Source organism: Borostomias antarcticus (genome assembly GCF_949987555.1).
Source record: "Borostomias antarcticus genome assembly, chromosome: 29".
In the NCBI taxonomy this organism is placed as follows: Eukaryota; Metazoa; Chordata; class Actinopteri; order Stomiiformes; family Stomiidae; genus Borostomias; species Borostomias antarcticus.
The window spans coordinates 2910405-2925417 of record NC_140262.1 but is presented as its reverse complement, the minus strand read 5'-3'; the positions used below and the strand labels follow the sequence as shown (position 1 = coordinate 2925417).

The 15013-nt window shown below is 50.0% G+C and overlaps 2 protein-coding genes across 2 annotated transcripts in view; one reads left to right on the top strand and one right to left on the bottom strand.

Moving 5' to 3' along the window:
• Positions 1-11424, top strand: part of fmn2b (formin 2b) — a gene marked incomplete at both ends in the record, with an annotated part of 51870 nt that extends 40446 nt beyond the window's left edge. The window contains 4 exons of the mRNA XM_084459853.1: positions 1035-1086; positions 1956-2105; positions 10983-11064; positions 11398-11424. Of these exons, the coding sequence (XP_084315979.1) occupies positions 1035-1086; positions 1956-2105; positions 10983-11064; positions 11398-11424 (311 nt within the window). The remainder of the gene's footprint in view (positions 1-1034; positions 1087-1955; positions 2106-10982; positions 11065-11397) is intronic.
• A 1651-nt stretch (positions 11425-13075) lies between these two features.
• On the bottom strand, positions 13076-13579 carry grem2b (gremlin 2, DAN family BMP antagonist b; the record flags this gene model as incomplete). The annotated part of the gene is made up of 1 exon (XM_084459961.1): positions 13076-13579. One exon carries the CDS (start codon positions 13577-13579, stop codon positions 13076-13078), a length of 504 nt encoding a protein of 167 aa, XP_084316087.1.
• Between the last annotated feature and the right edge of the window lie 1434 nt (positions 13580-15013).

The following is a 15013-nucleotide window of genomic DNA, read 5'->3' as shown; positions in this document are numbered from 1 at the left end:
TAGGGCACCCGCTTCACCCCGGCCACTTCTGTTCTTCTACTGTTTCCATCGCATTCTCACTTTTCCCGGACAGGAACGTTCGAAGAAAGGACACTTTGTGTTTTCGGGAGTTTTGACTTCTGTCGCGTCTGTTTTTCATCGATGTCCCGTGACAATAATGTAATACTTCCAGGGTTTTTTTTTGGTAGCGTTCACATTGGTTCCAGGCTTTTCGAGTTTTGAGCGTGTAGTCTTCCAGGAGGAATCAGGACTTTGTCTCTCCAGTGAAAACATACCGACTAGACTTCGCACACAAACTAATCACAGCTCAATACCTCAGTTACAGGCTATGAGAAAACATACCGTTGTGTGTGAACCTAGCATCCAGTTATTTGACGGATTATGACTCATAAAAACCTGTCAATCTCATTTTGCAATAAAGCACATTACAACAGCAACCAGCAATTAGCCCCACAACTTCAGAATCCTTCACCTTGGCGTTCCTCCTCTGATTAACTGTCGCGCAACAAGGTGCCTCGTGCTAGGAGATCAATAGGGAGATTTAGTGTTGGAAGCCACAGATCTCCACATCAGACATGTCTGTAGAGCTCAGATGTGGCTCTGGCTTCAATTACCCGGGCCTGATTTGATATTCCCTGGGTAGGGAGGGCTGTAGATCAGGGAGAGGGGGTGCCTCATGTCTCGCCTGGCCCCCGTGATCCCCTGCCTCCCTGGGAAGGAGGTGGAGGGAAGCTGGGGTGGGTTGTTATGGCTGGGGCCTGGATGAAAGCTGGAACAGGAGCAGACGGGGGTCCATGGATGTGATCAGTGTGTGTGTGGGGGGGGGGGGTTACATTTCTTATATAGCAGATTGGAGAAAGTGTACATAGGGCATCTCCCTCCGACACACACACGCACACACACGCACACCTGACTCCTAAATAATTGACTCCTCACACCTATAAAATCTCGCCCCTCTCATGCATCCGTCCTGTGGTTTGGTACGTCTTGGCATGCGTGTCTGAATTCCCTCTTCATGTGTTTCTCTTCACCAGCTAAATCCCAACTGGAGGCTCAGGAGACGAAGCTCAGTGAGACCCACAAGATGTAAGAACCTTCTCTGCTTTCACTGTCACTGTGGGAAAATCGGATTTAAAGGTGCTATAGATATTTGTATGTAGACGTTTTTTAACGGTAACAAGGCTCATGAGCCGATCGTATTACGGATTCCGTCAGTGATGGCGCGTGGTACCGACGTAATACCATTGGCTCACAAGCCTTGTTAGCGGTGGGAACCAAACCTCACACGTTTCAGACGAGGATTAACACAATATTCATTTCAGACCCATCAATAATTATTTTTATTTTTTTTAAAGGACTAAATTCATAATTTTTGGGGAAAAGCAATACTTTTATTCGCCACCTTTCATAAAGCTCTGTGGATGTTTTTTTTTTATGATTTGTGTACATAAAAATGTTCCCTGGCACCTTTTAATATTGAAGGGATAGGGTGAAGGAACGTTGTCTACAGTGTACATGGATGGACTAATGTACAGTATACTGTACATTAGTCCAGTCTTGTGGACACTAGGATGTTCTGTGCGTGTTTGTTCTAGTCACGCCCACACAGCTGGGCCATGATGTGCTTACAAAACACTCCAGAAGTATTTAATTGAGTTAAAGAATCCAATAAGACCAGCTATAGATTATGGCTCCCATTTCTGTTGTCTTTAAACTCTTGGTTGAAACAGTGTTGTCATCCAACAAGCGTCACATCAGCACTTCAGCTGACAGCGCAACATTAAACAGCTTATAACACCGCTTTGTACTTTTGTGGACATAGTTGTGGAAGTAAGTGTTGCATTATGTATTTGACAGGGCATAATGGCTGTTGTGTTCTTCAGAGACATTTGTTATTTCGCTTGTAAATTGTTTCTGGCACCAACGTTCTTTTCGTCTTTTTTGGGGGTCTGTAGCTTCCTGGAGCTGACGACGTTCTTCTCTGTGAAACCCAAGATGGGAGAGAAGGAGGTTTCCCCACATACTTTCTTCGCCGTGTGGCACGACTTCTCCTCAGACTTCAAAGACCTGTGGAAGAAAGAGAACAAGCTGATTCTACAGGACAGGTACAGCACAACTCCATTCAGCCCTCTCTCTTTGTACAGGTCTTCAACCATTATGGTTTTCTGCCTGCAAGTCATGAAAAAGATTAAAGACTGGTTTTCCATATTTGCCCTGCTGGATTTCACCCCAATTGCCCAACCCTTCCGGCTGGGCAAGCACCACAGCCTCTCAATGTTGATGTGGGATACTGCTCACATGTAGCCCAGGGGTTCCCAAAGTGGGGGTCGCAAGACACTGAAGGGGGGGGGGGGGGGTCGCAAGATGATTTCCAGAATGTGTGAAATACAAATTAAAAACAATTCAAAATAGCCCATTTTAACCATTATTGTTATGAAAGGTTTAAAAAAAAAAAAAAAGTACATTTAAAATACAATGCAGATTTTTTCCAGAATGTGTGAAATACAACTTTAAAATGATGACAAATAGCCCACTTTAACCATAATTGAATCTGAGAATCAGAATTATTTTATTGCTATTTGTACTTGACATCCATAGGAATTTTTGTAACATTGTGGAGCCAACAACAACACAACAATAGACCAGTGCAAGGACAGGACAGTGCAAAAATACAAACTGTATTGTATGACTGGTGCAAGACTAGCAGTACTTTCGGCCTACAAAAAGACAGTGCAGTAGTCAGTATAGTGCAACAATTCCAGGGGACAGGGGCGAGTCAGAGGGGAGCCTTGTTGATAATGCTGATGGCCGAGGGGAAAAAAGCTCTTCTTGTGACTAACAGTTTTACAGTTCGTCTTTGACGAGCGCAGCCTCCTGCCAGAGGAGAGCGCTGTGCAGAGGCCCTAGCCCAGGTGGGAGGGGTCGCTCATGATCTTCCTGGCCCGTTTCAGCGCCCTGGAGTCATGCAGGGCCTGGAGGGAGGGCAGAGCGCAGTCCATCACCCTCTCCGCCAAGCGTATCGCCCGCCGTAAATTAGTCGTGTCTTTGACTGTAGCGGCGGCGAACCAGGTGGTGATGGAGAAGGTGAGGATGGACTCGATGACGGATGTGTGGAATTGTACCATCATGGTCCGTGGCAGGTTGAATTCTCGATTGCACACAGCTATCCAAGGCTGCAGTGGATGCACTGATGCCGTTTGGATCTCCCCACTTAAGAGTATGTAAAAGAACGTCCTCAGCACTGGCATACATTAAAAATAACTACAGATCTGGACTGAACATGGAGGATAATCTCTGAGTGGTCTCCAAAATAAATTATATAAATTAATATTATGGTTGTTGGGCTATTGTGTTATAACCGTGTTTGAATAGCCTGTTGGCGCGCGCCCGTGTGTGTGTGCGCACGTCTGTTTTTATCCTTCCGACGCCTCCAGGAAAGTTCTCGAGTCTCTGGCAGCGTTATTTTGTGGGCCGGGGGATGAAAAGCTTGAGAAACCTGTCTATGATCTCACCTTTATAGCGGAAGACTGCGCACAGATACCTCTCACTTCCCCCGGCCCGTCCATCAGGAATGCTAGTATGATGCGTCCAACCGTTAAATACATCGCGATCTGTCAGGATCTAAGCTACACTAACCGTGTGTTTCCCCCCTCTGCCAGTTCACGGGGTGCATTTTGGGAGGCAATTCATCCCGCGGATCAGCGGACATGGCGTCAGCATTACCAGGGCGTCTCATAGGCTCTTGACTAAGTGCAGAAATTCCGTCTTTCTGCGTGAGAGACGAGGATTTTTTTGTCTCGTCCGTCCGTCCGTGTACACCACCGACAGCGGTTTAATTTAATACGGCGTCAACTCGCATACCTGGGCACACCATCCCCTCTCTACGCCTCAACATTTATTACCGTTAATCCCTTTGCTTAAGGAGAATATGACTGGTCTCTCTCTCTCTCTCAGCCCCCCCCCCCTCCCCCTCCTCTCCTCCACTCCTCTCTGGAATCTCTTCCCCTCCCTGGCAGGCTATCTATCAGGGCTGGCTGGAAACAGGGCAGTTTGACTGAGGTCAGATTTGTTACACCTCCGGGTGAGTGATGGAGAAGGCCTTTGTTGTGACAAGGGAAGGTGGACGCGGCACAATTCCTCACATTAGCTACTCCTGCAGCCAGAGATTAATCTTCCCTTCCCCCCCCTCCATACACACACACACACACGTGCATGCATGCAAGCACATTTACACACACACTCTTGCACTTAAGCACACATTACACACACACACATGTCATACACATTAACACACACCCCTGAGCAGCCCCCCCCCGTTTAAAACATCAAAGCAGAGTCGGGTTTCTCCACAGAGGTGTGAAGCTATGGTTAGTTGGTTAGCTGAGCTCTGTAATTCAAATATTAAACAGGCGAGCACAGACCGCAGCCTCTCAGATGAGACGCTCAACCCGGATCCTGTTTCTCTGTGGTGTCTGAGGAGCCCGCGGGCCTTACTGAAAGACCCGTGCGGCAACTACAATGTCCCGTGCCGCAGTAAACTCTTATCCGATCCATACAGTATACCGTACAGTACAATCAGAGATCCCCCCCTCCCCAGCCTGGATCATCTCACCCAGCTTCACCAGAGAGCGGGGGTCCCAGACGACCTGGTTCTGGCTCCTAGACAGATCAGCCTGGTCCGGTCCAGACAGAGGCCCGCTCGGCTCCACTCTAGCTTTGTGAGGTCCGCCTGCTGTGCCATTAGTATTCTACCGCTGTAGCTCGACGCATCTTTGAAACGCCACTTTCCCATAACGTGGCCCATATGGTCAATATTAGATGCTATCTGCCTCGTCCCCGTTCCCTCAGAGAGGTGTGTGTGTGTGTGTGTGTGTGTGTGTGTGTGTGTTCTCTGAACCATAGCTAGTGCTCCAGTCTCTAATGAGAAGAGGACCTGGTCTTGGATGGTTAGCTTCCAGTGGTCCGATGAGCCGCAGATAAGGCTGCTGAGGTTTCTACATTATTCATTTGAAAACCACAGCCAACAGAGCGTGTCTATCGACTCTATATCTACAGCAGAGATGAGCGCGCAGTTTAGATTAAGGCTGTCTGATACCTGCGGGGAGGGCATGGGGGGACATGCGCCGGCTCCCTAGGCCTCGTCAGCTTGTGTGTGTGTGAGCCCGGCCGACCTGACCGACGCCAAGCGGATCGTTGGAGGGCATTACCCAGTGGAGGGGAGGGAAGTGGTTTCTTAAGAAAACAGCGGAGGAGGAGGAGGTGGAGGAGGAGGGGGGCACGGCGTCCCCCTCTCTCCGACCGGTCTCCGGCATGCGCCCCCGCTCCGCACCGCAGGAGGTCCCCAGCGCCTCCGCTTCCTGCCGGCTCTCTGACCTGTGTTCCAGCGGTCGGCTCTGACCAGGGGCCATTAGTTCTGCATGGGCAGGAGGCGAGGCCAGGACGGTGGACAGAGCGCTAGACGCTGCTACTTCTCTGAACCCACTCCTTTTTTCTCTTATTTTTTACCAGGGGTTCAGGACTGTGCATAGGCCACGCCCAACTGTGCATAGGCCACGCCCATGCTCGTATGTTGTATACTTGCTGCGCCATTCCACCCCGAGCACTTTCTAATTCTACTAATGAAACGCACGACGATCATTCATTGGTGGTGATATATGATGAGCTGAATGCAGCTTGCTAATGATACAGATGCTGTGCAGTGTGGGACACGGTTGGATTGAATGCCCGTCTGGTGAGGAACCCCAGTGACTGAACTTTGCCAGTGACTACGTTTACATGGACAGAAATATTCCGATATTAACCCGATTAAGTCATACTCTGAATGAGACACTGCCATGTAAACAGCAGATTCTGATTACCTTAACCCGAAAAAAGGTCCTAGTAAGCAATAATCGAATTAAGACATGGAGTATTCCGATCTCGGTCGCATTATTGAGACATGTAGTGTACGGCTTAATCGCGCTGACATTGCCGTCAGTAAATTTCTTCAAAACGACTCTCTCTCACCCGTTCTGCTACCTCACACTCATCCAGTATCTCCCATTTTGTCGGTGGCATGAAAGATACCTGGCAGACGAGTGGGCAGAGGAGGCCTGTTGTAAAAGTTGTATCCACCTGCGTCTGTCATGTATTATAGCCGTAAAAAATAACAGCTTGAAGCTTTTGCAAAATTCAAAAATAAACTCTTAAAAGGGTATACGGTAGCAACTTTTTTGTCAGGCATAGAACCTCCAGGTTTCTCCAGAGGGAACATAATGTGGCCATGAGTCATTAATCACGCTATGCTCTTTAACACAACACAACAGTCGGATTTTTGCGGTCCATGTAGATGTCTCTGTTGTGTCTCTCAGAGAAATAATTGTGACCAACCAGTGTCTGCGTTTGTTCTTTGAAGTCCAGGATGTGTCTCGGTCTCTCAGTCAACCTGAACCTTTTCGAGGGAGGAGGAGGGGGAGGAGGAGGAGGAGGGGGAGGAGGAGTGGAGAAATCATAGCAGCCATCCAGACACCTCCGATACAGAGAGGAGACAGGCTGCCAGTGTTCGTCTCTGACCCAGCTCACCTCAGAACACACACACACACACGCACACACACATCCTTGCTTTGTCTCCCCCTGCCACTCACATGCTCACTGACACACACACACACACACACACACTCCGTCTGCGAAAACGCTCGGTGTGTGACTGCTCATGTTAAACCTTCACAGCCGAGGGACCCTCATCTCCCACCCTGCTAATTGTCAGGATGTGTCTCTCCTACTGCCTCAGTTATTAGACAGGCAGACGGGGAGAAGGTTCTGGAACAGAGCGTGACCCTGCAGAGAGTCGGGCCTTATTTGGACCTGGCTGGTGCCTGGGTCCGCAGAGAGAGGGAGAAAGGGAGACGCACACACACACACACACACACACACACACACACACAGACCTCCAGCCTTATCCTACTAAGCTCAAGTTCACTCCACCATCCTATCACAGACACGGAGCAGAGTCCCATAGTCCAGTGTTTCTCTCTTTCTCTCTTGACTGTATCTGTTGCTTCAGTGTGCTGTTAATAACCCTGGTGGTACGGTAGCGACTCACTGACTAGCTCATGTCTGTCTGCGTGTCTCAGTCCTGGCTGCCTCCGACCAGCGACTCATAACTCTGCTCTGTCTAAACACCCGACTGGGAGCGTTCGCATGGTCGGGGAAGGGGGAGGCCGGGGGGGGGGTCCATATCAAGGAAGAAAGAGGGAGAAAGACAGCGAGAGAGGGAGGAATGGAGAGCACTTAGCAGACAAATTCATCTCCCCTTTTCCCCTATCTCCTCAAACCAATGTTTTCTTTTGGCTTTTCTGAAGAGATCTACATCCAAGTGTTTCTTAAGGTCCACCCTCCCCCCCGCCTTCCTCACCCCGCCCCCCTCTGGAAGCAAGTTGAACTGGAAACAACTCCCTCCCCGGAGGAGATGGAATAACTCAGGGTTTATAAGGCTAAGCCTTCACTCATCATCATGGAGTATTTCCATCATCCACTGACCTCGTCTTCCCACCTCATCTATCAGAGCGAGGAACAGGGCCAATAACCAGCCCCGCTGTACGTGTGTCAACCGGTAATGCGTATCAGACTGTTCTCCAGACTGCAGCCAGAACTGCGCTGCACTTTAGTAGTATAGGCTGTCTGGAAGCTGGGCCCACTTGCAAAATGAGACTTGGGTCCATTTTTTGTAAAAAAAAACAACAACAAACAAAAAAAACAACAAAAGCAAAGGTGAGATTTAAAAAAATATTAAATGGCAAATTTAAAATAAAGAATAGGTGAGCCTTCTTCACTGTGGTGTTCCCAGACGGTTGTGGTGAAGATCCCGTTGACCAGATTCTCTCTGATCGCTTTTTACGGTCGAAAACACACGTGCAGCGCACAGCCACGACAGACGATCACATGACCACTGAACACACACAGGACCGCCACTCTACAGACGATCACATGAACACTTCAACACACACAGGACCCCCCTTCCCTATGCCTCAGGCCTCCGGCCTCGTGATTTAAAAAAATGTTTTTACTCTCTAAAAAGTGTCAATGTTCTCATTAGATACTGTATTCAATCACAGATTTTGGCCCCCTCTCCTCCAACGATAGATTGATATGATTGGCTGGGGCCCCAACCGAATGTGATACTCCGGTCATTTCATGTGCGTCATTGATGCTGCTGATAGCCGTTACAATGGGTTAATTGCACCTCAGTCTTTATTGCCTGATGGTGGGTAGGACTTATCTCAAAAGGGGGCCCTCCGCAGAAAATGTTGCCTAGGTCCTCCAAAAGTCTAGAGCCAGCCCCGTATACACACACACACACACACACACACACAAACACACGGTACATACTGTACATACACACACCCCTTATCAGTTTTTTTTTTTTTTTTTTTTTTTTTTTTTTTTACAGACCACAGACCTTTCCTCTGGTGTCAAATCCAGCTACTCAAAGCAGAGACATTGCCAATTATGGTTCTGTGGAAAATCTGTTGCTTTTGATGTTTTGGAGTCCCGGGAAATGAGAGACAACACAACACACAGGGTTCTCGTTCTCTCCTCCCTGCATTCACACTCCAATACCCAACCTCTCTCTCTCTCTCTCCCAGTACCCCTGCCCCCCTCTGTCTCCTCACACTCCAATACCCAACCTCTCTCTCTCTCCCAGTACCCCTGCCCCCCTCTGTCTCCTCACACTCCAATACCCAACCTCTCTCTCTCTCCCAGTTCCCCTGCCCCCCTCTGTCTCCTCACACTACCCAACCTCTCTCTCTCTCCCAGTACCCCTGCCCCCCTCTGTCTCCTCACACTACCCAACCTCTCTCTCTCTCCCAGTTCCCCTGCCCCCCTCTGTCTCCTCACACTACCCAACCTCTCTCTCTCTCCCAGTTCCCCTGCCCCCCTCTGTCTCCTCACACTACCCAACCTCTCTCTCTCTCTCTCCCAGTTCCCCTGCCCCCCTCTGTCTCCTCACACTCCAATACCCAACCTCTCTCTCTCTCTCCCAGTTCCCCTGCCCCCCTCTGTCTCCTCACACTCCAATACCCAACCTCTCTCTCTCTCCCAGTACCCCTGCCCCCCTCTGTCTCCTCACACTCGCTCCGGCCTTTTCCTCCTCCCTCCTACTCCTCCTCCACCCTCTCTCCTCTGCCTCCTTCTCCCCCTCTCCCTCTTCCCTCTCCATCCTCCCTCTCTGCCTCCTTCTCCCTCTCTCCCCTCTCCCTCTTCCATCTCCATCCTCCCTCTCTGCCTCCTTCTCCCTCTCTCCCCTCTCCCTCTTCCCTCTCCATCCTCCCTCTCTCCTCTGCCTCCTTCTCCCTCTCTCCCCTCTTCCTCTCTCCTCTCTGCCTTCACCTCCCTCTCCTCTCTGCCTCCTCCTCCCTCTCTCCCCTCTCCCTCTTCCCTCTCCATCCTCTCTCTCTGCACTGCCTCCTGCTTCCTCTCCTTCCCTCACTCCTCCTTTCTCTCCCTCCTCCCTCTCTCCTCTCTCCCTCCTCCTTTCTCTCCCTCCTCCTCCCTCTCTCCCTCTCACTCCTCCTTTCTCTCCCTCCTCCTCCCTCTCTCCTCGCTCCCTCCTTTCTCTCCCTCAACCTCCTCAGTCTCTCCTCTCTCCCAACTCCTTTCTCTCTCTCCTTCGTCTGTCTGTCCGTCTGTCTGTCAGGGGTGGGGTCGCTGTGAGTCAGGGGAGTGATCGTCTGTCTGTCAGGGGAGTGATGTCTGTCTGTCCGTCTGTCTGTCAGGGGTGGGGTCGCTGTGAGTCAGGGGAGTGATCGTCTGTCTGTCAGGGGAGTGATGTCTGTCTGTCTGTCTGTCAGGGGAGTGATGTCTGTCTGTCTGTCAGTGTGTGGTGCATGACGGACTGGAGAGCTCCCAACCACAGAGATCCAACTACTATTTCTACACAGCGATCTGTCAGGAGCTATTAGTGTCTCTCTCTCTCTCTCTCTCTCTCTCTCTCTCTCTCTCTCAAGGATGGCTAGGCTTGTATTATAGGCCCTTCTCTCCCAGCGTGTGTGCGTGTGCATGCATATGTTATTTTTAATGATTATTTATTTAACCAGAGAAAAATCACATTGAGATCAACATATTTTACAAGTGAGCCCTGGCCAAGAAGGCTACATGCATACATACATACATGCATGCATGCATACATACATGCATACTGTACATACATGTACACAACACAGGGTACATGCATCAACAGACAAAATGGTGCCAAAGCATAAAATAACTTAAAAAAAACAAAAACAGTCCTTCTAATCATTGGTGCAAGAATCTCCTCCATTGTGATGTGATGGATTGGGATTTAAGAGCGATTATACTCGTGACCCGCACATGTTTGGATGCTCCGTCCCTTTGCCCTCCAGGGTTAGAGTTGGAGGAGGGACTGTGTGTGTTGGGACCGCAGAGGAGTGTGTTTTGAGCCGTGTGTGTGTGTGTGCGTGTTGTGAGGGAGCTGGTACCAAGGCAGTATTAAACCAGTGCAGGATTAGAGTTGTTTTTCGGCGTCTGACCCGTCTCCTGTGGTACTGCGACAGGCCCGGTAAGCGGCCAGCCGGTAAGCCCCCGGTACCAGGGATCGGTACCCTACCTGTCAGAGGTCAGCCCGCCCGCACCGTCGGCCACAGCAGCACCAAACCACATCACCCCCCCCCCATCTCCGGCACAAACGAGCGCAGCTGTGGTCAGCACAAACGAGCGTGTGCTTCAGTCCACCCCGTCTGCCGCCCTGTCGGACAGCGCGCAGCTCCGACGCCGGCGGCTACGCTACCGCGCCTGTCGTGAGAAAGGCAGCCCATACCGCGGCGAAGGGTGTATAGAAGGAAGATGTTTTTCTGTATTCTGTTTGCAGTCTCGTGTCGATGCGCTGACAATATCTCGCCTGCAATGTTTTGACCTGGTGTTGTGTAGCGTGTTGCAATATACGTGGCGTATGGTCATCGCGGTGTGTGTTGTGTGTGTTCCAGGTTGAAGGCGGCAGAGGAGTGTATCAGACAGGCGAAGGAGAAGGCCACCTACAGCGTGAAACCCAAACAAGCGTCTGGAATAGTGCGTATATCCCTTCCTTCCTCTCCTCTCTCCATGTCCAGCTACACTTCTTCACTCCATCTGTTCTTCCCTGGATGTCTTCTGCAAAAAAAAATTCAGGGTTGTCTTATTTCACTGCTGGTTTTTACTGTATGAGGAGCATGAGTAATCATTTTATTCTAGCCATATTATGGTCATAAGATAAGTAAAACCACCCCTGACAAATAAACCACCTCATGAAATTCTAATTCAAATGATATGCTGTTTTCACCTCACCTCTGTGTGTAAGGAGCAAACCCTGTCACTGTGTGAACGGTGTGTGAACCCAGGTGTGTTTGCTGTGGTGTTTTCCAGAAAGCCAAGCTGGGTATGAAGATCTGACGGAGCTTCTGGACGACGTGGTGGACCGTTAGTGGATGGGAGGAGGAGAGACTAAGCTAAGTCCTACTGTGTCCAACCAGCTGAGACTTTGGACGGGAACATTCGGAGGAACCATCTCCCTCCCCTCCCTCCCTCCCTCCCTCCCTCCCTGCCTGCTCTGAGGACTTCTGCCTCCTGTTTCTGCATCGCCTCGTCCCGCACCCAGACCCAACCAAGAGACCTCTCACAACTCACACCACAATCTGTTTCCCCAAGCAATATCATGTACTTACGGCTCATTCAGTGTTGATGTACAAGGACAAGACGACAACCTCAGTTGAGGGTTTGAGATGAGGATATGTTAATTTATGTGTGTGTGTGTGTGTGTGTGCGTGTGTGCGTGAGTGTGCGTGTTTTTAATCATTTCAAAATTCCAAGCCCCTTGAACATATAACTACGTTGCAAAAATAGGCTATACTGTATATATTAAAATGCTATTCTGTGATTTTATCGATGTAAAGTATTACCGTGCAATTTATGTAAAATAAAATAAACTTCGGCATTTTATTTGGTTTCATGTGACCATTCCTCATTTGACCATTTCCATTGGTTCTTCCATAGTTAATCACTGACAAAAGCACGCAAACACAAATACTTTGAATAGATTTAGTATATTATTTATTCATATCTTTAGATATATACATTTTCTTGTAATGTACCATTATTCGATATATAATCTCTATAAGGTTCTGCCTAGTAATAATGACGTATGTGTTTGTACAGAGCGATATAGCGCTATTTGAATCCACCGTGCTGGAACGTCCCATCCTGGAACACCGAGCCATGTCTGACCTGCCAACCCCAGTATGGGGGGGTGGGTCACAGCCCTCAGCTCATTCTGCAGCACTTCAGTCACGCACCCATCTTCTGAACGTGCCTGTACCGACCCGGTCTCTCTCTCTCTGAAGAGACGGATCGACCCCCCTTCCGACATTTTCGGGAAGGCCTGGCTGACTCCCTCAAGCATAAGTCAGTGCAGAGTTTCAACTCCGGGGAGGTCGGTGGTGTGTGGGAGGGGGGGGGGGGGGGGGGGGGGGCAATGGAGACAGAAGATTAGTTCTCCATGCTGTCTCCATCACACGGCTGTAGAGTGAAGGGGCAGGTGAACTGCTAGAGTTGGTCCTCATGGGCTGATGACCCTTCAGTCTCCGGCGTGCTGTGTGGAATCGTCTCGGCCGTCTCATATTGTCCAACCCGTGGTGTTTGCAGAGACCAGGCCATGCCTCCTCAAGTCTTCACCGCAAAACATCCGCTTAGTCCTCAGCCTCTTGGGAGTTGTCACTCATTCTGTGTGTGTGTGTGTGTGTGTGTGTGTTTGTGGTTGTATAAGTCGTTCACATCCAACATTATTTTCACTGTCGTACTGTACACTCAAATCTTTTAGAAAAGGTCTTTTTGTGAGAGGAATAGTGCTCTTGGGTGTCGTATGGGGAATAAGGGGTGTTTGGAAGAGCTAGCGTCCCAGAAATGGTGTTGTAGTGGCAGGAACATGGGGGTTAACAGTAGCCGGGTATCCCAGCAGCACAGCCACCACAACCCATGTCCTCAAGTCACCCCTACGCCACCGACCGGACCAGTCACCCCCCCTCCCCCCGGGCCGCGCCGCCCCGGGTCACTGTTTCCCCGCCTCGCCCACGCTGACCGATATGCAGCGGCACTGCTTGACCCGCTGGATCTTGCGATGGCGGAAGGGCGGCTGCAGGTCGGGGCAGTCCAGCTCCACGGTCAGCGTGGTGAACTTGTGCGGCCGGCAGAAGGCGCAGGACTGGAACGACTCGGCCTCCTTCTTGACGTGGCGCGGGATGTAGAAGGAGTTGCACTGGCCGTAGCAGAAGCGGTTGATGACGGTGCGGCCGAGGCAGCCCTCCTCGCTGACCGTCTGGCGCAGCGGCTGCGTCTTGCACCAATCGCTCTTCAGGTACTTGCGCTCGGTGACCACCAGCGCCTCCTGGCTGGACGCCAGCACCTCGTGTTTGTTGCGCGCGCGGCGGTCTGAGGTGTTGCCGTTGCCCTTGTATGGCGAGGGGATGGAGCCCTGGGGGCGGGTCTTCCGGGACTCCCCGGCGGCGAATAGGACGCCGGCCAGCATCACTGACATCACCACCTTCCAATACATCCTGAGAGGAGAGGGGGAGGGAGGGAAGAGGTTATCTTATTGGCTCGGGATCAAGCTTTGAAAGGCTCACAATGTACAATACTGTATATATTATGCACTTGCATACAGTATAGTATGAAGTCATTTGTGTCCAAGTTTCTGTACTTTTACTGTTTATGGTTTATTACTCTAATGTACAGTAAGTAAGTACAGTAGCCTTGAAAACCGATGGTTCTCGAGCCTAGTGACCCATAGCCTATCTCGTGGTTCCTTAGCGTGAGGCAGCTTGAGGTACAAGTGCACCTCCTGGACATGACGCTAGAATGTCACAGGGACTTACCCCCAATCCAACCCTTGATGCTGAGTGCCAAGCAGTGAGGCATTGGGTACCATTTTTTAGAGTCTTTGGTATGTATGACTCATCTGGGGGTTGAACCCCCAACCTCCCAATCTCAGGGTCACTGAGCTGGTGGTCTAAATAATGTGATTGATATAATGTGATCTAATTTAAACATGATCTGGTGTTGTGAGACCCCAGGACGGTCCAAGGGTCTAATCCTCCGACAGGACTAGCTGTCGCTAATCTCTAATTTAGCTCTAAATCTATCTAAGATTATAATCTGCCTTCAAGAACAAGGAGAGCATGTACATTATCTAATGGTGCTGCTTGGCCGAGTCCGCCTGACTGCTGTGTTCCTGATAAGTGCCTGGCTCATGGTGATTCAGGGTCTTGTGTGTGTGTGTGTGTGTGTTGGGGGGAGGGGGCAGGGGGCATACTGTACTCAGAGAGTTACACAAGGTCATGTTCAACAATAACGGGGCCGAGGGTTTAAAAATCCCTCCTCCACACACACATTTGGACCTAACCAGAAATGTCAAAACTATTCAAATAATGAATACTACAGTACAAATATTTAGTAGTTGTTTCATCAGTCACACTTCATAGATGTCCTATCGAGGCCTTTGAAGGCCTGTATCTGTAGGACTCACATCATAATTATTGTCATCTTATTCTCCGCTGCCCAAACTCTGCCGTCATCATTAGAACCGGTCGGTCGTAGGGCAGGAAATGGACTCTTGGCGTAATACGTCTACCTAACTGCCTCTCTCCTCCGTCCTCATCACCACAAAGCCTGCCTTGTTCCCGCTCCGGGGACCACCAGTCCTCTCCTCTCTGTCTGTTTAAATCCCCCCTGTCCCCGAGAACGGCTATGACCCTGATGTGTATGGCTGACGTACACCGGAGGGGTAGGAACTAATGTGCGGTGTCGGTCTCTAAACTGTCCTAGCCCTCGTTGGTTCCCTCTGAGGTGCTGTTTATTTTCTTGACAGGAAAACAGGAAATTAATTTGTCGTCTCGAAAGACAAAATGGCCTTAATTGAACCATTACTTCTATTTGCTATTTTGTCAGGTAAAAAACATGTCTAAACATTCTTATTCATCAACGGGTTGAG